General features: G+C 38.8%; 1 protein-coding gene across 2 annotated transcripts; it reads left to right on the top strand.

Moving 5' to 3' along the window:
- Window positions 1–1,268: 1,268 nt before the first annotated feature.
- loxl3a (lysyl oxidase-like 3a) lies at window positions 1,269–23,135 on the top strand. 2 transcript variants are annotated; one of them, XM_081383119.1, is made up of 15 exons: window positions 1,269–1,530; window positions 2,478–2,809; window positions 2,935–3,098; window positions 4,505–4,722; window positions 10,519–10,711; window positions 10,829–11,009; window positions 12,966–13,120; window positions 13,849–14,019; window positions 15,102–15,257; window positions 16,347–16,506; window positions 16,624–16,867; window positions 20,343–20,458; window positions 21,703–21,839; window positions 22,326–22,437; window positions 22,596–23,135. In XM_081383119.1, exons 2-15 carry the CDS (start codon window positions 2,515–2,517, stop codon window positions 22,667–22,669), a joined length of 2,376 nt encoding a protein of 791 aa, XP_081239245.1. In that variant the 5' UTR covers window positions 1,269–1,530; window positions 2,478–2,514; the 3' UTR covers window positions 22,670–23,135. The 2 variants fall into 2 exon arrangements, with proteins under 2 accessions (XP_081239245.1, XP_081239244.1); XM_081383118.1 differs by lacking the exon at window positions 15,102–15,257 and having other exon boundaries at window positions 1,272–1,530.
- The last annotated feature ends 236 nt before the right edge of the window (window positions 23,136–23,371 follow it).

The following is a 23,371-nucleotide window of genomic DNA, read 5'->3' as shown; positions in this document are numbered from 1 at the left end:
TACACAGCAATAACTAGCTACATAAAAGTAAAGACTTCAGGTATACAAAGACGGTGCACTCGTATTACTATAAATTGGAGAAAGTTATGGCGGAATAATGGTGTATTCTAGATATACCAGTAGTCAATCGTCATTGCATCACTGCAGCTGCTGTCAAGCTAACATGATTTGAGTGTTTAGAAACAACATTTATGTGACAATTTTTGTCAGAATTAATTGGTGATTTCAAATATGAAATTTAATTGTAATCGTGGTGAACAGCATTGGAGAATTTCCCCATTTCAAAGAGATAGAAGCTGTACTTGCATGACTGATTTGGCTGCCCAAGAGGCATTTCAAAGATGGCCGCTGAGTGAAATATCTCCAAACTTTGGAGGGACTTTGATAAAAGACATATATAAATATATCATAATATATATATAAATTATGAAACACTAAAAACATTTAAAATGAATATCTAATACACATTTCCTTGAAAAACATCTCCAGAAACATTATATTGCCAGTTGCAGTGAATAAACAGATTATGACAGCTCTATTTTTTTGCAGTCGGATTCTGTCCCCCCCCCCCCCCCCCCCCCCCCCTTGTTTCTTACACATTTAAGATCCAATATCTACAAAACTTACACTGGTAAATTGGCACCAATATCCTTGTGGGCAGCGCACTGAGTTAAAGTACGTGTAATTGTGCTTCAGGTGGCCGAGTTCGAGTCCCGACTCGTAGACTTTTCTTGAACCCGTCCCATCAGACCAATATCATGAATACTTAAGATAATTTTTGTCTTAATGTATCTAAAGACCGACCTTAGCCCTAAAGACATTTAAAGTATTAAACCAAATTAAAATCTCTCTCTTTCAAAATGAACATCATTATGTCAACAATGTTTACATTGTGATGCATGAACTCCTAGGGCATTGTGTAGGCTACTAGTGCCCACAAGATGGCGCTGTTTCTTAGTCGTCAGCTGACTTGAGTTGGAGGTGAGAATTGTTGACTACAGATGAGGTGTCTAATTTTCAAGTCTAGAATATGCTGTTGGCCTTTAATTGTTTGATGTTTATGCAAGAATAATTATATATAAAATGCATGTGAAATAGAATATCATTAAAAGGATAGAGTGGAAAAAATGCTTCATCATCCCTCCTCCTGCTACTGCTTGCACACATGCATCCTCAGAGAGTCTTTTCCTGATTATGAAAAAAAACCTTCTGCCAGAAATGGAGAGAACGTGACGGGATGACGGGACATTTCCATTCACTGACTCTGACTCTGAGAGAGACCTCTACATAAGACCTGCCTCCTCTTAATAAACCTGTGAAACGGGCAGATACGGCAGTTCCAGTTCAACCTCTTCATCCCGCCAGCTCTCTTTCTGTCTCGCTCTCTCTGCAGACAGCAACAGCGTCCTGTGATTAACCCATATGCTTTAAACTTCCAGTGACTGATCAAACTGTGATAAGATCTGACCTGAGCCCACAACCACTTGACTTAGCAGAAAACCTGTGCAAGTTTCTGTCTCCTGGATTCAGGTAAGTGGAGCATGGACACTACAAGATTATTTTATTTAAATGCATTTTGTTTATTTGTAGGCTATTGGCAGGTATTGGCATCTATTCTATGAAGAAACTTTAATATCCATAGAATCTTTCCATTGCACAAAAGTTTCTTTATAATTGAAAACCTCGAAAACCACACAAAGCTGAATGACTTTATAAATGAGTGTTGTGATCTTAAACACGACACCACAAGTTAAGACTATGTTGAGGAATATTTGCTAGTGTATCCAACTGGTGTTCAGATGTAATTCATGTAAATCCAACAAAGTTTGGAAATAGCTAACTACAGTATGCTCTGTCATTCATGTGCACATGTACAGTTAACTATTGCATATTTTAATTTTATAAGCATGCAGTCTTAGTTAAGTTACTCTAATAAAGTAATAAAATCCTATATCAACATTGACAAGTTGAGCAATACAAGGACAGACATGAAGCTGCTTTTTAAATTCTTTCAAATAAATAATATAAAATTCCATAAATGATTCTTGATCTAAAGGGAGAAGGTTAGGCTATACATTTTATCATTAGATGTAAAATTTTGACATAAAATAGTTTTATATATAATTGTTCAGTACAGTATTTAATGCAATTACGTAAGTGCAATTAAATTACTGAAAAATTAGGAGTAATTCCTTGGAATGGAAAATAAAAGTAATTAAATTACAGTAATTAATTTCTTAGTAATGAATTACACCCAACACTGTTTATAAGTAAAAATAACATAACTTTAAACATGAGTGATACTTGGAGAATTCTCAACCTGATGATATTTTATAAATTTAATAGTATTTCAGCCCTGCCCTGTTTCATGGAAACGGGGAACATTGAAGCTTTAAGTGAGTTTTTCTTTATTTTAGGATCATTTCATGCACACCTTGCAAATTAATGTATATACTGTATATCACTCTCTCTTTTAGTTTCTCTTACTCTCTTCATCTCTCACATGCTCAAGCCATGCTGAGAGGTGAATTATGGGATTCGGTGATTGCTATGGTGCTATGGGCCGCCTGGCTGCCCTCCTGTCTCAGCCAGACCCCCTCTCCATCTCATGATGGAAAAATTAAGTTTCGTCTGGCCGGATACCCTCGCAAACACAATGAAGGGAGAGTGGAAGTGTTTTACAGTGGAGAGTGGGGAACTATCTGCGATGATGACTTCACCTTGGCCAACGCTCATGTTCTATGTCATCATCTAGGGTTCGTGGAGGCACTAAGCTGGTCGCACAGTGCCAAGTATGGACCGGGCAATGGTGAGATAAAATAAACCTTATTTGCAAAATGACATTTCTATTGTAGTTTGTCGCGTTCGTGCTTAGTTATAACCAGATTCTGAAACTCCTGTTGTAACCTCACCTAGAGATCCATGTCCCTGCAGGTAAAATCTGGCTTGATAATGTCATGTGTGGAGGAACGGAAAACAGCATAGAGAAATGCGTGTCCCGAGGCTGGGGGAACAGCGACTGCACGCACCAAGAGGACGCAGGGGTTGTCTGTAAAGATGAGAGACTTCCGGGCTTTGCAGAATCCAACATCATTGAGGTAAAAGATCACTTCCATCAAATGTCATGCCACTGATGCTGGCAAACAGAGAAAAATAACAATTACGCCTTTACATAGAGAGCTGAATGATGCCAACCATGAGGTAGCCATGCATCACTTGTTTGCAGACTGCTTTTATCTCTTCACTTTTCCCGCATGTTCTCTCTCTCCTTCATCCACATAATGAGTGTCCACAGCCAGAGTCACTCTGCTCCGACTCAAAGTATTTGCTCAGTTGTAAATTCATCTCTGATGATCTGCCTGGAACCACACCAGAGAAAGAGAGACAGATGTAGAGATACTAGAGCTAAGAGAATTAGCGACTGAAAAATAGGAGAGAAGAAAAGAGAAGGAAGACTCGAGGGCACGCAGAAGTGCCGTTGCTCAGTATACTGTATGTGCCAGGTTTCTCCGTGTTCTTGTCCGGAAGGCTGAAAGAACACTGAGAACACGAGTGGGTGTCAGACGAACCTCTGGAAACCTCTGCTGTTTGTGCTTCACTACACACAATCAGATGTGTCTGAGTTTACTGGAATGTTGCAAATGACTGATTTCACATCCAAATGTACAAATGTTTTCCAAAACACAGATTGACAAGAAGAATGTTCTTCCCAAAGAACATCCCAAAGTAATTATAACGTGCTCACTATTTGTTTCATAGAAATGCAAGCTTGTTTGAAACTGAATGTGATTTGAAATGTCAGTTATCTAATATAGTGTAGACTTATGACATAACTACACACATTGGGTTTTTGAGTTTTATGCATAGAAATAATGATTTTTATTACAATATTTTACATTGTATCCCCTAACCCTAAACCTAACCCTTAAAATATTATGTGTTTTCAAAAGCAAACAAACAAATTTTGGCCGAAACTGTGTTAAACTTCCACAATGCATTGCACGAGAAAGCCAACTGGTATAGATGTGGTTTGCTGCTACTTTGCCGTGCAGTTTAGCCTTAGGTTAAGAATGAGACCCAAGTTCCAAATTCAGATTTCTGTTGATTGTCTCATGGCAAGGTGCTCAGCAGACTTTGTGGACTGTGCTGGCCAGACATTTGGAAGTGCTTGTGTAAATGGTGGAGAGAGTTTGTGTTCTAGCCAATGCTCAATGAAGGTGTGGTTTGGCCGCCTACCACAGTGATCCAAACCCCTCATGTGAGATGACTCGTGTCCAGCATGAGCCAAACAGACGGACTCGTTTCCTAAAAACCCTGCATGAAATTTAATTTGGAGTTTGTAGCTGACTAGTTAAACAAATAAAAGGCTTATATCTATCAGAAAGACGTACTGGACTTCTGTCATGCACATACTTGAAAAAACACAGTATAAAACTGGTCTTGAAACCAGTATATACCCTATATCACATTTACCTCTCCTGATGTAGAGTTGCATTTGTTTTAGATGCAGGTGGATAAACACCGTATGGAGAAGATTCGTCTTCGTCCACTCTCAGGTGCCCATGCCGGCCGTATGCCAGTGACGGAGGGAGTGATAGAGGTGAAGTTTAAGGACGGATGGGGTCACATCTGCAACACTGGCTGGACCACCAAGAACTCTCGAGTGGTGTGTGGCATGATGGGATTCCCTTCCCAGAGAACTACGGCCAAGAAGTCAAGCAGGTAATGGGCATGTTTCAAGGACACAAGGATCAATCTAATTATGGTTGTTCAAAAAAACAGTATTTATCAAATGTTCGATTGATAACTTAAGGTGCTCAATATGATTAGTACAAAATGTAGTCTATTAGTGAATAAACAGCTGTTGTCTATAAAATGGCGAACCATCTGAAATTATTTTGAGATGGTATTTCACACACACATCTTACGCACAGGTAAGCAGCCTTGGACTGGTTTACGACGGGATTTCAACTAGTTTCGGCCGGACTGTTTGACTACGTGTTTTCAACTGATCATCAAAGACAGGATAAGTCTGTTATACATGCTAAAATAACGGAGAACAACAAACTACCAAACCATGTTTATTATTATCTCAAATAACTTTAAAGAGTTTTACATATTCCATCAAGACGTTGATGATCGACCTCTTTTCAACGTTGAAAAGTCGTAATTAGACGTTGAAGATTTACGTCTATTCAATGTCTAATAGACGACTTTCTGCTAGCTGGGAATTCTCCAAAGCTGCTCACCAAGCTTACAATGAAATTTCAAATTAGAAATCACCAATGAAATCTTACAAAAACTGTCTCATAAATGTAGTTTATTATGCTCAAAGGGTTCAAAAAGCGTATTTTTTTTAAGGCGTGACTTATTCCACCATATTGCGTTGCACTTTCTCCAATTCATAAGTAAAATGAGTGCACTTTGTTTGTATATCTAAAGTCTTTGGTTTTAATGATTTTTAGTGAACTTATGACGTTAGTTCTCCTCAAGCTCACACAGGAGTAACCACAGGTGTCACTTGTTACTTTGAACATGATCAACTAATGTTTGACAACTACTAAGTGGCACAACACTCGTTGGCTGTGTCTGAAATCGCATACTCTCTTGAGTAGGTACTTATTTTGAATAAGCAATTTTAGCGCAACCGCTCAAAAAGTACATTAGTTAACTCCACATCAGCAACATAAATTCATCAACTAACCATTCAGAAACGTCCTGTTGCATTCTACATGTTGTCACTTCTTCTTGAGTCTCTCCATCATTGTCCGACTCCAGTTTAAACATAAAAAGACAGAACAGTTTATGACATTTTAGTGTTTGTCTGCGTGAGGCAATCAGAACTGCTAACACACAAGCTCTTGAAGCTCCGCCCTCTGTGCCGGGAGCAGCAGCTCATTTGCATTTAAAGTGACACACACATAACGACGCGTTTTTGCTCAGCCTCAAAAAGGGACAATTTTAACATGCTGTAAAAATGATCTGTGGTGTATTTTGAGCTTAAACTTCACATACACACTTTGGGGACATCAGAGACTTATTTTACATCTTGTAAAAAGTGGCATTATACCACCCCTTTAATGTGTGAATTATGAATGTAATCAAGATTCCAAACATACTACATTCAACATGCTGTCATTATCATGTGACCTACCAGCGTCAGTTGCGTCAATTAACCTCCATTCATAAATCCTCTCCCGTGGCCTCATGGGATAGTAAAGTGTCCGTCGTATGCACACTTCAGAATCTCGTCAGAAGTAGTAGTAGGTCATCGCCGGTACTTTTTACCTACTCTTTTATGAGTACTGTGAATTCGGACACTTTTTTTGTCACATATTGTTTTTCGCCTACTAGCTAGGGAAGTATTCGATATCGGATGCAGCCTTCTTAAAATCTTCATTTTGAATGGTGTATCTGTTTTCTCATCACTTAAAAGCTATATTTTTATAGCTTTTTTTATCATCACTTTAAAGCTTATAAGTGTGCTTATTCTTTATTAAAGGTGCATTGCGCAAGTCTCTGAGTTTTTGCAGAACTATGCCCCCTCTGGCGACAAGCGAAACTGCAACACTGCAACTGAACGCGCATGACGTCACGCCCAGTCTCAAATTCCGACCCGAATCCCTCTTATTTATTTTACTGTACAGGATTATAGAGGCAATCGCAGTGATCAGAGAAGGGCTCATTCAGCCCATCAGGCAATTGTTTAAGCATGTATGGGTTAGAAAAACGGGTATTTTTAACATGAAATGTTGCGCAATGCACCTTTAATTAAATACCACTTATTTTTTAATACACTTATATTTTATTTATTTTATTATACTTATACCGCTAGATATTTTGTTATATAATGTGGTGGTCCAAGTAGTTTCTGAGGCAATTCCAGGTATTTTACAGCTGTAAACAAAATAAATATGTATTTTACAACAGTTGAAGGAACTTTGTGATCAAAACAGCATTTTAAAAGCAAGATGGTCGGTTTCAAATTCCTCGAAGCTGACTGTCTAATTTGTGGCTTGCTGCCTTCCTCTAAATGATCACTTGTCTGTGTGATCTAGACTATTTTGGATTCTTATGGAAATTTATTGTGCATTTGTATGTTTATGTTATTTGAAGCCTATTTTTAGTGTTTGTGTTTCAGTCAGAGCATCTAGACATTCAAAAGATTGAATGTTCATTGTTTCAAATGCATTTGGATGTCTGCTTGTAATTTTTTACTGCAAAGCCACATAAATAGTTTCCATTATTCCCTCAAATACTCAAGATGAAGAGCTCATATACACCATTAAATATATACCTGGTTACTGCACGTGTTCAGGCACTTTTAAAAAGATGGAAAATGTCTATATTTCATGATCTTCGGCCAATGAATCATTATAGATCATCATACACTTCCCATGCTGCGGCCAAAAAGACTTTTGCAAGAATCCACTTATGCAAGTCAGGATATGTTGTTATGAAACCTGGCAGCGAATGTGAGCACATACACACGAATCTTGATGCATATATGAGCTGTCAGAGAAACAACCCAGTGTTTCGTGAGGTCATGGGGGATGCAGCAGTTATGCATTGTCACATTAAGTAATGACGAATGTTTACAAAATCCTGCAAAATGAAATCAATTCCATATGTTACCACCGGGCTGCCAGCCAACGTGTTTTTAACTGTGAGGGATGAGGAAGTTTTATCATTGTGCCAGTGAAAAATGTACAATACAGATCAGTGAGGCCCTGATGGAAATTTCATACTGAGCTGCGGCGTTATTTGTCTTTCTGATTCATTCTGATTTAATATTATAGCGATAGGTAAATGTTATGGTAATTTGATCCTGCACCGTTTGTACTGCAAACCAGGGCCGTATCCACCATTGACAGGGACAAGTCCCCGCCCTACCAATAATTATACATTTCCAAATTGTCTACCCAATGTTTGATATTGATCGTGCTGTTTGTTGTTAGGATAACAAAAAGTTGTAAAAGTTACAAATACAAAATGATTGAAATCACCAATTAAATCAAAGAAGGCAGGCTTTATGTTTACATAAGCCAAAAATGAATTCCAGCGCGACACTCCAGTTTTTAAAGGGGACCTATTTTGCCCCTTTTTACAAGATGTAATATAAGTCTCAGGTGTCCTCAGAATGTGTTTGTGAAGTTTCAGCTCAACATACCCCACAGATCATTTTTGAGTGGAAGGAAAAGCATGCTGTTTTTGTGTATGTCTCTTTAAATGCAAATGAGCTGCTGCTCTCCACCCCGCTTTCAAGAAGAGGGCGGAGCCTTTACAGTGCATGGTTACTTTGCCAAAAACTAAAATATGTTTTGGTTTTGATTATCATCTCTATCGTCGTCACGCTCACATGACATTGCAGTTCTTCATTATCATGAAAGTTTATTATCTGCATGTGTTTTAAAGCCCTAACAGTCTAAACGTATGATGGTTTTCTGAGTGCACATATCAGAAGCACGTGTGCACAGAAATCTGGATGTCAGATGGTGCGTCCTGTGAGTTTTAAACTAAGTTCTCTTTATTGTGCTTAAACTGTCAAATACACACAAGGCTATATCAAAAACACACAAAGTTCCATGTCCATGTTTCAATAAAACTGCATTTAGGTTCTCCAAGCTTGCCTCCAGTAGACCTCGTTACATGCACAGATTCACTTTTATTGATAATTTTATTGATTTTTTATTGCATTTTATTCTCTTAAATCTATTTATTAATCAAGACAAGGTTCTTGCTGCAAACAACACCATTGCAACCCCGCAGAATACCCTAGTAACTGCATATAACATGCTAAATACATTCTGAACACCTTAGAAACCACATAGCAACGCTCTGGCAACCACACACAGCAGCTTGTGGCGGCAGATTTTTAATGTCGCCATAATGAAGGTTCGATGTGATTTCATTGCTTTGTTTTGCTGTGCTTTTATGGCTTCTCTCCTCCATCTGTGTTGAAACAGTCATCCACATCTGAACACAGACACTTACTCCGATTCACAGCAGATGGTGAAATGTAAGCAGTCTGTGACTGGACAGAAAAACAAGCCAGCATAGGAGAATTCACGTGTGCATTGTGAGAATATGGCTATCATTTCAACCAATGCACTCTCTGTGTGTGTATTAAACTGAATGAGTGAATTATACCTCCTAAGACATGAGCTCAAGTCCTCAGCATGCTGAAGTTGAGCTCCAAAAACACTCTCTCACTGGCTGTTCATCAGTCTGACTGATGAAATATCTTCTCTTGACAGAAGGCCAGTTAATTTACACTTAATGTTGCTTAATATTAAAGTCTACAAGCTGACTAAACACAAGTAATCTTGGGTGGATGAAAAAGCTGCCATTTATCCTTTCCACTGCTTTTAAATGATCACGAGCTCTGACATAATTTACTGAAAGGAAATGGGTAAAATAATGTACTTCTCTTCATCTTTGTAATTATGACATTGACATCAGGTTCGTGCCAGAAGTGCTTGGCTAGATACACTTCAGAAATAGCTCACTCTGCACATTTACAAGACTGTGGATGATATCCTACACTTCTCAGATGTCTGTCTGTATGAATGTCTGTGCTTCCCAGAAATTGGATAAAAAGGCCTGTTTTTATAACTTAAAAAATTGGATTTGGACACTAAAGTCACACCTAAAAATGTCTGAATGTCAGAATTATTGTGCAAAAATTTTTTCTTTTTCATTTGTTTGCAATTTAAATTAATTGTTTGCATGTGCCATAAGACAATTGGTTTTATATTTTCATATCTAATGCCATGCAATGATTTTTTAGCATCCAAATGCTTTTTGGGGACTCATATATCTTATTCTCCAGTATTTTACTTGATTTGTTTAATTCTGCCATTTAATTGGATACATAAGTTTGTGCTGGAAAGTCACACAAGAGGAAAGTATCTTCTCTCTCACTACAGTAATATTACTCCTTACCAGACCTCTCCTGGTCATGTCATCACCTGTGTGAGAGTCTGGAACGTGTCATAAATCAGGTGAACCATTGTAAAATCTTGCGTTTCATAAAGCAAATACTGCAGTGTGAGCTACTCTAGACAGGTGAATCTCTCGAAAGCTGTCAAGAACATGTCTCTGTCATATTTCACCCCAAAGTTAGGAGAAAGTAATAAGATATTATATTTTGAGGGAATGTATACACTATAGATGTACACTCTATAAATACATTTTAATGTCCTTCAGTGGAAAAGCAACATCAGTACGCAGTATTTGCTCACACTGGACTGGACACTATTTCTCAGCAAGCTGATAGAATGTAAGAAATCAGTCATGCTTTCCATTCGGGTTTACTTGTCTGAGCACTGCAAGGTTCAGAATTCAAAGACGTCTTCTGGTGTATTATAAGCCTACTGTATGTGGTACATAATAAATTGTTGTTATTTTGCTCATACAGCAGTTATTATTCTTTCAGCAGACAGAATATTATTAAAATTTCTTACTGTTGTTTTGGGATACAATGTTTGTCATTTGATCATTTGCGTTTCTGTTTAGTCACCAGAGTGTGTACAAGATCCACTCAGTGGCCTGCACTGGGAATGAGGCTCATCTTTCAGCATGCACGATGGAGTTCAATAAAGCAAACTCTAGCGCCCCCTGTCCCAATGGAGGAGCTGCTGTAGTCAACTGTGTGCCCGGGCCACTGTTCACACAGGCCAGAGCACGCAGAGTCAAGCTCAATCCAATGGTGATTAGATAAAGCTCATTAATTTTAACGTAATTAATTTTCAATGGACTGATTTGATATTAACATTAATCACCTGTATTGTGGCGTCCATTGATCATGCTCGTTCTCATTCTCCAGGCTCAGGTGCGCCTGAAGGGCGGTGCAAAGGCAGGTGAGGGCCGTGTGGAGGTCCTGAAGGGGAGTGAGTGGGGTACAGTGTGTGACGACCGCTGGAACCTGCAGTCCGCCAGTGTGGTGTGTAGAGATCTGGGCTTCGGCACCGCTAAAGAGGCTCTGACTGGAGCACGGATGGGCCAAGGTGGGCAACACTAGATGATAGATAGATAGACTGACTGAGCCCCAACTGAGCAAGCCAAAGGCAACAGTGGCAAGGAACCGAAAAACTCCATCAGGTGACCTAATGGAGAAAAAAAAAAAACCTTGGGAGAACCCAGGCTCAGTCGGGGGCCAGTTCTCCTCTGGCGTTTATGAACTAGAGACCGGATTTAACTGTAAGATTAAAAGTATTATATAAATGCCTGGCTGAAGAGATGCGTCTTTAATCTAGTTTTAAACTGGGAGAGCGAGTCTGAGCAACGAACGGTATCCGGAAGACTATTCCAGAGTTTTGGAGCTAAATGTGAAAATGCTCTCCCTCCTTTGGTGGATCTGGATATCCTAGGTATGACCAAAAGCCTCGAATTTAGTGATCTTAAAGAGCGCGATGGATTATAGGGCGATAGAAGATCGGTTAAATAGACTGGAGCTAAGCCGTTTAGGGCTTTATAAGTCAGTAGCAATATACCTTGTAATTAATACGTGACTTTATAGGTAACCAATGTAGTGATGATAAAATTGGTGTTATATGATCATATTTTCTTGATCTAGTTAGAACTCTAGCGGCGGCATTTTGAACTAACTGTAGCTTGTTTATTGAGGATGCAGGACAACCGGCTAATAAAGCATTACAGTAATCTAGTCTCGAGGTCATGAATGCATGAACTAACTTTTCTGCTTCAGAAACAGATAGCATATTACGTTGCTTAGCAATGTTTCTAAGGTGGAAAAAGGCTGTTTTTGTAACATATGAAATATGATTTCCAAAGAGACAGGTTGCAGTCTAGTATAACACCCAGGTCTTTTACTGTAGAGGATGAAGTAACAGGACATCCTACTATGTTAAAGTTGTATTGTGAGAGGATTTGTGGGTGGTTTTTTGAACCGATAAGTATTACCTCTGTCTTGTCTGGATTCAATAAAAGGAAATTGTGCGTCATCCAATCTTTTATATCTTTAACACACTCTGTCAATTTGGATAATTTAGCGTTTTCATCCGGCCGTGATGAAATATATATTTGAGTGTCATCAGCATAACAATGGAAACTAATTCCATGTTTCCTTATAATATTTCCAAGTGGCAGCATATATATTGAGAATAATAGAGGGCCTAACACAGATCCCTGCGGCACTCCATAGTTTACTGGAGTTATGATCGATTTTTCTCCATTTAAATAAACAAAATGATAGCGGTCAGATAAATACGATCTAAACCAGCTTAATGCTTGTCCTTGAACACCAGTATAATTTTGTAGTCGATCTAAGAGTATTGTATGATCTATAGTATTGAACGCAGCACTAAGATCAAGTAAAACTAGTATTGAGATACAGCCTTGGTCAGAAGCTAAAAGTAAATCATTTGTGATTTTAACGAGCGCAGTTTCAGTGCTATGATCCGGCCTGAACCCAGACTGAAACTTTTCATAGATGTCATTTTCTTGCAAGAAAGAGCCCAGTTGAGAGGACACAACTTTTTCTAGTATTTTAGACATAAAAGGTAGATTTGAAATGGGTCTATAATTTGCTAGATTATGTGGATCTAATTGTGGTTTCTTAATGAGAGGTTTTATAACTGCCAGTTTAAATGTTCTTGGAACATAACCTAATGATAAAGATGAGTTAATAATATTGAGGAGAGGCTCTTCCACTACAGGTAACACTTCTTTCAATAGTTTAGTTGGTATAGGATCTAATAAACATGTTGTTGTTTTAGATGAAATGATAAGTTTATTTAACTCTTTTTGTTCTATAGTTGTAAAGCACTGTAATTGTTCTTGCGGGGTGATAATTGAGGCCGAATTATAAGGCGCGATTGAGGATTGAACGTTTAGATAGATAGATAGATAGATAGATAGATAGATAGATAGATAGATAGATAGATAGATAGATAGATAGATAGATATCCCACTCAAAGTCTGTTATGATCTCTTGTCCACAGGCATGGGTCCCATCTACATGAATGAGGTTCAGTGTCGTGGTGATGAGAAGAGCCTGTGGGACTGTCCTCATAAGAGCATCACTGCTGAAGACTGCAAACACATGGAGGACGCCTCCGTCATCTGCAACATTCCCTACATGGGCTTTGAGAAAACGGTCAGACACATACATGATGATTCTACTGTTATTTTATTTCTAGCAAGTACACTCTGAAGTGAATAGAGAAAAAAACTGCCTCAAATCTGCTTTTATCTAACGTTTAACATTTATTATACCATGGTCTTGGTGAATACTCGATTCTGATTGGCTGCAGGGTGTCCATTAAAAAGTGATAGAGGACACCTAGTAAATAACGTCAGGCGTAACCATGGAAACCATGTTATTGTCTGTAAAAACTTTAGATTTCGATTGTAAAACTAATTAAAATATAAACTAATGTTTTAAAAATGTGTTATTTTTGCAAGTGACCATGGTATAAGCAGGTTAATGCCCTTCGAGGTGTCCATTGTCAGGTATTAATGGACTTCGGCGGCGGACGGCCTCGCCGTCGTCCATTAATACCTGACAATGGACACCTCGTCGGGCATTAACCCTTACATATATCCATAATTGTCTCTGATGTATCAGACTTCAAAATCTTTGATGCCCTCATCAAAGGGTCTTCATTTATGACTAACGCTTATGTGTTTTTGTATTGTGTTAAAAATGTTCTTAGCTCAGCTATGAACACTAACAATGCTGTTCAGGGCTTATCCAAACTAAAGCATTGCACCACCAAAATCTGTAAAATCACTTAAAATGAGCACACTTTTTTCAAATAGGTGAAGGTCAAGGTTCTTAAGTCTTTTAATTCTTTCTCATGCTTGCTCTGTAACCTGTGGCAGATCCGCCTGACAGGGGGTCGGACGCGGTTGGAGGGGAGGGTGGAGCTGCTGCTCTCTACAGGCAGTGAGATGAGGGACTGGGGTTTGATCTGTGGGGACGGATGGACATCTCGGGAGGCCATGGTAGTGTGCAGACAGCTGGGGTTGGGACATGCCAGCAGTGGCCTGAGAGTAAGATAACCACTGTATAACATACAACACAGGCACAGACATGGAGTTGATGAGTAGTTTAAGTGAATATAGCATGGAGGTTAGGGGGATGCACAGAAACGGTGTGATCGTAATGTGTGGTTACCTGTACAACAAAACTCGAATAACCTTCAAAAAAATCAGCTTAGTATGAAAAAAACTCCAATGCAAGAAAACTAATGTAATTGCAGTTACTGAAATGGCGGTGCAAAATGAAAAATATAATACAAATATAATGCAATGTTTGCTGCAGGTCTCTGGAGCCCTTAAAGGGATATGGTGAAGGGAAAAAGATGGGAGGAAATAAATGTTTTGCGTTCCTCCAAGAAACTTTGCGTATACTCGCAAAATGTTTTGTGTTCCCAGAGAAACTTTGCATTTGCCCGCAAAGAACACAAAAGTTTTGTGAGTGAACGAAAAGTTTCTTGGGGGAATGCAGAAGTTTTGCTAGGAAATGCATTAACATTATTTTTCATCACCCTGTCCCATTGGGGGCTCAGTACAGGTCTGATCGAAATCTGATATTTTTTTAAGCAGTGGTGACGGTATGTCGGTATGTTTTTGCAGAGTTTTAAGCCTGCAGTGCATTAAAAATAAGTAAACCCAGGAAACTTTGCACTTTTTCCACATTTTCTGTGTTGATATTATGTAAGAAAATCTGGGGTGTCTCACAAAAATATGGCCACTCATTATGCCGAACAGGTTCGCCTCCCCTGAAATACACTGCAAAAAAGAAAGAAAGAAAATCTCATATTTTTTTGCAGTGTAAGTGCAGTAATTTTCAAGAGGTTTCAACTGATTACCATAACAATACATGTACAAGACAGTGTGAATAGAGCATAATGCTAATGCCTCTTAACCCAGCAATACATTAACTTATTAGCAAAACGCACCACGCTCTTTTGCCTCTGGGACTGATCACAATAATCCACTAAGTCAAATCATTACTAGCAGATATAGAACTTTGTAATTCAAGCATTAGCATAGCCGGCATTTTTTTAGCTTCTTCACTTTATTTAGCCTAGTTTGCATGCTAAGCCCTTGCAGTGGGGGTCTGTCTGCAGATCCGTATGGTGGGGGGCAGGACGGATCACGAGGGTCGCGTGGAGGTTCAGGTCAAGTCCAGGTGGGGAACTATATGCAGTGACAAATGGACCACAAGAGAAGCCATGGTGGCGTGCAGACAGTTAGGCCTCAGATACTGCCTGCATGCTATCACTGTGAGTAAGCAAGGCGCTATGGGACTGGCTGATCAAGCATCGCAGCTTGATTGGTTTTCAAATCCCATATTAACATGACATGTGAGCTATTCATGTGTGAAGTATGCACTACCGTTAAGTCTGGGGTCAGTATTTTCTTTAAAATAGTCCAGATCGGGTTACTAAAACATTGAAGTGTGTTCAGTACGCTTGAAACATTAAAGTTATATTTAAAGGGATATTTCACCGATTAGCATTAAGCTTTGTATCAGTAGAAACCCGGTAGTGTTTTCAAATGACTGTGCTTCCCTCCCTCATATCCCCCTGAGACAAAGATTTCTGTATTGTGTGTCTGGAAGAAAACCTCTGATGATGCAAAAATCATAATTTTGCGTCATCGGAGGCTTTTTTGGCCAGAGGCGAGAGACTACAGCCAGTAGGAGGAGCTCGTTTCGCATGTTTTTAACCCGCCCATAGGGGGATCTCACGATAAAACGGCGTCTTTTCAGTTTCGAGTCAACTAGTAGCCTAGTTGTATCATTTCTTCCGATACTGCCCTCTGTAACCGGGAGGCGTGGCTTGGGAGTGGCCTCGTAGGCCAGCGAAGCAAGTGCATTCTGGGAGTTGTTGTCTTTCATCCACATGAGCCAAAAATACATTTCCTGGCTTTTCTCAGTCTAGAAGGCACCAACTTCTAAAACAATTTCACATTTCTACTACATAAATGACCCAATTTAAATACACATTCATCTTTCCAGCGGTGAAATATCCCTTTAAATAATTTATTCATATAATTTTTTCCAACAGTAATTTTCTCTATCCACTTTTTTTTTTCTTTATTTTTTTTGAAGATGAATTTTTCGCAATAATAAGAAATTTATTCATAGACTGAAAGTGGAAACATTGTGGCTCAAACTAAGGCAACCAGCAACACCAACACCAAAACTCAACCAATAGCTATATGTTTGTTTGACCAATGGAAGTATTTGCCATTATTTTTGCTATATGGTTTGATTCAGATTTATGCTTTGAATTGTGTTTCTTGTTTTATCCATGTTCAGTAATTTGCCATATTCATTCATCTACTGACGAGCTCTCTCCTGTGTTAAGGAAACGTGGTACTGGGACAGCAGTAACGTGACGGAGATGGTTCTGAGCGGAGTGAAGTGTAAGGGAGATGAGATGACTCTGACCGACTGTCAGCATCATCCTGTCATCAGCTGCAAAAGAGCTGGAGCGCAGTTCTCCGCTGGCGTCATCTGCTCAGACAGTGAGTGATATGCATGTCTGTAAAGAAAAGTTTGTTTGCATGTGTTTCATAAAAAGGGTTATTCCATCATATTTTTGTTTTAAAACAACACATTTCACTTTCTCACACAATCCCTAGCGGCTTCGGACCTGGTGCTAAACGCTCCATTGGTGGAGCAGAGCGTGTACATCGAGGACCGACCCTTGCACATGCTGTACTGTGCAGCAGAGGAAAACTGCCTCGCCAAATCAGCTGCTCAAGCCAACTGGCCATACGGCCACCGTCGCCTGCTACGCTTCTCCTCCCAGATACACAACATCGGCAAGGCTGACTTCAGACCACGGCTCGGCCGCCACTCATGGGTGTGGCATGAATGCCATAGGTAAACAGAGGAGCTCTTGTTGTTGCTAAATTTCAAATCTCATACCTGGCCCGCAGACTACATGTTCTCTCTTTAAGGTGGAGCATGTGTTTAAGACCCAAAAACAAGTATGCAAATGCTTATAGCTATGCAAGCTCAATTTCATTACAAAATAGAGCGCTGGAGTGATGTATTTTTGTTGGCCAACATTAAAGTTAGCAAAAGCCACGTTCCCTCTGATTTTTCCATTGGCTTTTGGGTCATTGCAGAAAATAAACCAACTAAAGTTAATGATTCTTACACATTTTATTCATCATGATCTTCACAAATGAACACAACTTTTATGAATTTTTAAAAACCCTAAATACAATCGTCAGAAGTAAAAAGCTAAAGTAGGCTATTAATGAACTACACCGCGGTAGATGATTTCAATGACACCACAATCAGCTCTTTCAAAAACATTTTCCCTGAAAGTTTGAGTTAGAATAGTTTGGAAAAGTGCAATTATTAACACAATACGGCTGTGAAAGTAGACTAGTTATTAGATAAGTTTACCTGTTTGTTGAAATTACATTTAATGTCCCAACAACCTCTGTAGTCTGTAATCACTTTTCAGCAACTGCCTTTAAAAGCTTAAAAATCACAAGGGGGTATTACTGATGAATTTCATGTCTTAGAATAAAACATGAAAATATCTTGAGCTTGTTAAATTTCAGGCATTTAACCAAAAAAACAATTCAAACACATGCATTGACTTCAGGATGATGGAATCGGAAGTGCTAAATTGCAAACTCGTTTCTTGGTTTTGGCCTACAAAAAGTAACACTCAACAATATTAGTTTAATAACTAGCTTGAAATAAAAAAAAGAACAATACTTTTACAGCATTTATTAATCTTAGATCCTTACTTAATGAACACTATTAAATATGTTCATTGTTAGTTCATGATGCCTAATGCTAATGCATTGACTACTGTCATTGAATTCTTAGCATTCCCACGAGGGTCACTGCAATAGGCATTATCCATAAAACTGTCTTCTTTTACAGTCAGTTTAGTCTTTCCGGTCGACTATCATGACAACAGTTTGAAGACACTCTTGCCAATCAAGTTAAACTCAGTTAAATTGTCAACATCCAATGAAATGCCTTAGACATTTAAAGATTCTACCACCCCTTGAGTACTGAGGTTTTTTACTGCCACAGTAATGCATGATAAGTAAACTTATGTTGCAATGCATCGGCCAAGCATTCGTGTCTGCATTTGTGTATTTGCATGACAGCACCACTTGAACTTAGAGTGAATTATGCATGAATAGATTATATAGGTTGGCTTGCTTGGTTTGAACAGAGATCTATCAACTGTGTTTTTCTTTTAAGCGTCTGGCAGCTTTGCTGAATCTCCTTTTGCTCCAGCCTGATCCAGCTGCATCCCCAAGGACCCATATGGCTTTACTAACACTGAGCGCTAGTGGTCATGTCGGCTGAACAACATTCCAAAAGTCATAATCTGATATAAATTTCTTCCTACAAACCAGAGCAGAAGTTTTCAGACCCTGGACAACCTACAGGGTGAATGAAAGTTCAAGCTGGCAGTCTCTGCTTTAAATGAACACGTGTGCCGACATGATCCAGGGCTGGTTATATCAGTCTCACAGTGGTTTCTGTTCGTCATGCTATAACCTTCAACTACACTGAGCTGAAGTGTAGTGCATGGGCTTAGTGCTTAAATATTAATATTATGCATTACAATTGCATGGTTACAGTTTTTCCTCCTTCATGTTTAAACAACTATATCTGTAAAAGTTCTTATTCTGTGCTTTCTGCATTGAAGTCTATGAATTGAAAAGTCATATATATGAAAATATTCACTCTTATTGAGAAGCATTGGGGACCAAATAGCCGTGTGACAAACCAGTTACAATATTTGCATAAAATGAACATTATAATATTAAAGAATATTTTCCTCCGGTGGTGGATGTGCCACCTACTGGCCAAAGTTCATGAAACATTAACGTTTTTCACCAGATGTCATGCTTGCTCTATATGCTATTTATTGGGGGCCTGCAGAATAGTTATTTATGGTCCGTCATATGGCTCTCCAACATTTGGAACAGGTTTCTAAACGACCCTGTAACTGATACTCATTGTTATTGTAACCCCTCCACTCGTGTCCTCTGTGCGGGCCTCGAACCTGGGTGTCCGGCGTGAGAGTCAGGCTTTCTAACAAGGAGGCTAAAGACTGCATCTGCCGCTAGAGAGCATATTGAGATCAGAGGAGTGAGGTTTACTCGCAGAGCGACTATGGCCTCCATTACACTGTAATTACTCGATTGGTCCAACCATAACAAACCTGGAACAAAATGAGATATTTTGTAAGTAAACACTTTCACAATTTTTACACTTACCAAATTCAGTGGGTTTAATTGGTTTTTGAACCAAATGAACCTGTTCACTAAAAAGAACTGGCTCAAAAATACAGCTCAAGATCTACTTCTTCAAAGAATATACATTTGAATACCAAAAAACATAACAGAAATTGTATTGTTGTGTTGACTATCCCTTTAAAGTAGCCTCTCAATGCTGTAGATCACTGCGAAGTCTGAATTCAGTGGTGTAGAAGCTGTAGGGCCTTTTGACGTACTCTCACACCATGCATTTTTCAGATGATTTATGAATAAGAGCAGCTTTGAATAGTCTCATTAACTCTTAGTGGTGGTCTGTGTTTACACTGCAAGCTTCCCAGCAGACATCAGGTTTCCCAGTGTATGTGTCCGACACAATGATGATGAGGAAACCTGTTGTGTGCTCTTGCTGAAAGGATTGGGACTGGAGCCAGTGTCTGAGACACTGCGACTTCACTTCTCTCCTACAGGCCTACAGCACTGAATCTGCTCTCCAAGCCCTTTTAAATCTTTGCTTTTTTCCATGAAAATGATTTGTAGGACGCAGTATAGTACAGGATTCGAGATAGCTTAAATTCTGTTATTGTTCGTTTGTTTATACTTTTATTGTCCTCCTTAGGGGAAACTAGTTTTGCAGCAGAAGGTAACACAGACATACAGATATACATAATACACTAACAATATTTGTTTTGCTCTTCCACCTGGCACTCTAAAACCAAGACCAGAAGGCAACAGTTGAAATTTTTGATGTAACGGATGATCTAAATTTCTTAAAATTTCTTAGAACGTGCCTTACTTAAAACCTGTCTATGATAAATTTCATTAGGCTGGATTTGACTTATTCCTATGACTTTTCCTGCCACCTTAACAAGGCTAATATTTGTATTGTAAGATTGCCAAACCAAGCTGTGATACAAAAAGAAAACACTGATTCAATTAAAGACTTTTCAATTAAAGTTTGTACTGTAGCACAACACATACACGGGTACTTTGATATGGTTTTTAAATGATTTTAGCCGGTTATTTTTGAATGATGGTTTTTGGATGGTTTAACCCTGTCAAACTTCAGAAGTTTATGTGTTTATGACCTCCAGGCACTATCATAGTATGGATATCTTCACCTATTATGACCTGCTGTCTCTAAACGGGACCAAAGTGGCAGACGGACATAAAGCGAGCTTCTGTCTGGAGGACACCGAGTGCCATGAAGGTAAGACAGAGGTCAAAGGTCAGATGCTGGACTTGTTTGTATGATTTACACCAAACTTTTAATCTTTTCTCAACCCATTTAAATAAATTGCTACAATAAACTTCTTCATTTCCAAAGATCAAGCAACATTTTATTTCAGTGCTATAAATGATTTGTTTCATAGTTATCGTCATAAATTTTGGCTTTCAAGCCAAGGTAGTTGTTTATCCACTAGGGGTCTCTAGACTACTGGGTATAGTGAGTCTACTATTGAAATCTGTTTATGGATCAGTACCAATACATTACAGTGACCAATACTTTAAATCTGCTCTGTCACTTTTAGGCTATACATCTAGGGTTGTATACTTTAGATTTGAAGCAATTAATATTAAAGACACTAAACCAGCCAAAGATAGCTTGCTCTTAGCTGATTTAAAGGGATAGTTCACCCAAAAATAAAAATTATTTCATCATTTACTCAACCTCAAGTTGTTCCAAACCTGTATGAATTTCTTTCTTCTACTGAACACAAAGGAAGATATTTTGAAGAATGTTTGTAACCAAACAGTTGATGAGCCCCATTGACGTCAATGGTCCCCCACAACTGTTCTTCAAAATATCTTCCTTTGTGTTCAACAGAAGAAAGAAACTCATACATGAGGGTGAGTAAATGATGACAGCATTTTCATTACTGTGTGAACTGTCCCTTTAGGCTAGTTTAGTTGGTAAAAAAAAAATCTAAAATCAGAAAAACAGTCTATCCAATCACCCTGGCTGTACAAGACGTTCACACACAATGCGTTTTTGCATTTTACTGCACTGGTTTTCCATTTAAACATGCATGAGATGGGCGTTCGCGTATGGCGTTATACAGTATATGCAGCATGAGCGCAACGTTTAGAAGTTGTTGTTTTTTTTATTTATTTGAAATTTAATTTGAGCAACATGTTTTTACAATGCCATGTCATGTGGCAGGACAACGGTCAAAGATGTATTTAGCATGTTCACATAGAAAAACAAAAGAAACGCAGCCCAGTGGAAAGCAAAAACGTGACATCTATAGTGAAATAAAAAAAAAAGCAAGGTTAAAAAAAGTTGACTTCTTTTAATGAGCGTCAAACGCGTTAGCCTAGTGCATGTTTGCATTAAAAAAACAACAAAAAAGCAGCACAGTGGAATACAAAAACTGGTTTAACTGTAGGCTGGTTTAAGGTGTTCTTCGGCTTGTCTCCAGAAATACACTAGTGCCACTTCCCTTGTTGCAGGTGTTTCAAAGCGCTATGAATGTGCTAACTTTGGTGAGCAGGGGATCACAGTGGGCTGCTGGGACTTGTACAGACATGATATCGACTGCCAGTGGATTGACATCACGGATGTTAAACCAGGAAACTACATTCTACAGGTATTCACTTGTGGTTATAGTCACAGAAAGAGAAACCACCTTGATACTTTGTTAAAAATGTGTTTCCATCAGCTAGATAGCACACTAACAGCAAAGAGCAGTTACATGAGCAGACTTTGGTCCCGTAGGACCCCATTGTCTGGGCTTTTCATCACGTCAATAGCTGTCAAAGCGCTGTTGCAGTTCTGCCCTCTAGCGGTGGAGTTTAGTCAGATCTCGTGCAGTTCTCCATGATGTCCAGGAACGCGAGGGTTAGAAGAGTAATAGGATTTGGTTTGATTAATGATGTAATGAACCTTAATTACACAGAGGGAGGGTGGAGGAAGGATTTTACTGGAAAAGACCCACCCGGATTAGGATTAACTAACAAAAGGCCCAGAACACAGTCTTTTATTTTAAAGATCTTGCTGTCACTACTTACTTTGCTGATTATGCTGTTACCTTGATTACAATTATGCAAACGTTATTTTTTTTTCTCTTTGTCAGGTCGTTATAAACCCCAACTTTGAGGTGGCTGAGAGTGACTTCACCAACAACGCGATGCGGTGCAACTGCAAATACGACGGCAACCGTGTCTGGTTGCATAAATGTCATCTTGGTGAGATGTGCTGTTGTTCACTGGGTCCTTCAGAGCTGCCCGATTCTATTAGACATGATTTGAGGAGAACACAATGGCATGATTCAGATATTTTAAATCAGCACTAAATGAATCTTATTTTTTTATGTAAAAGTAATGTGTATTATTTGTGTTTCTAGGTGATTCATTCAGTGAGGAGGCTGAGAAAGAATTTGAGCATTATCCAGGGCAGCTCAACAACAAGATCTCATAATTTTTTTTTTTTTTGTGAACAAACCCAGTGACCTGAAATAACCACGTGGCTCTGGACAAAGAGAAACTTTAATCACTTAACGTTACTATTTATTCTCATTTGAATCCATTGTTACTGTGGTCTAATCACATGTTGTCGTGCTGATGTTAGATTAGGTGATCAGAAATGATCTTGTAGCCAAAGGCCTCAGAGGCAGAACAGAGCTGTGATTGTAGCCTGGGCCTTTGTCAATGCAAATGCGAGTGGTTGAACAGTGGCTATACACTTCCTCTCAGAGCAGACGTCAGCCATTCACGTGATGAATTTATAACATGCATCAGGGAATTATAAACACTGATTGCTGATGGAACGCTTCTCATACTTCAGTCAGTGTGTGTGCATTTATTTTTAAACCCATGCAGGATGTGTCCATATATCTGTATATTTCTGAAATGTCCTAAAACATTAAAATCTGCACTTGATGCTATTTGAATGATCTTCTCTGCCCACATTCAGATCTAATCTGGAAAAATATGGCTATGGACTGAATTCAGAACCACTAAAACTAGCAATTTTCTACAACCACTTTCGAGTGGTCACAAGTTAATCAGGGTAGTTAAATGGGCAAAACCTTAAATCTAGTGGTTTACATGTATAAGAACTGCAAAGATGGTAAAGACCTGACCATTTCAGAGCTTAATTAAACAACTTTAATAGAATTTA

Source organism: Scardinius erythrophthalmus, assembly GCF_964197995.2.
Source record: "Scardinius erythrophthalmus genome assembly, chromosome: 13".
Lineage (NCBI taxonomy): Eukaryota > Metazoa > Chordata > Actinopteri > Cypriniformes > Leuciscidae > Scardinius > Scardinius erythrophthalmus.
This window is presented reverse-complemented; position numbering and strand designations above follow the sequence as displayed.

Excerpts from the sequence above, each read along its gene's own strand:
- loxl3a (XM_081383119.1), top strand. The coding sequence starts at position 2,515 with ATGCTGAGAGGTGAATTATGGGATTCGGTGATTGCTATGGTGCTATGG. Across the intron at positions 3,099-4,504 it reads CAGAATCCAACATCATTGAG|ATGCAGGTGGATAAACACCG; the intron begins GTAAAAGATCAC and ends CATTTGTTTTAG. Across the intron at positions 13,121-13,848 it reads ACATGGGCTTTGAGAAAACG|ATCCGCCTGACAGGGGGTCG; the intron begins GTCAGACACATA and ends AACCTGTGGCAG.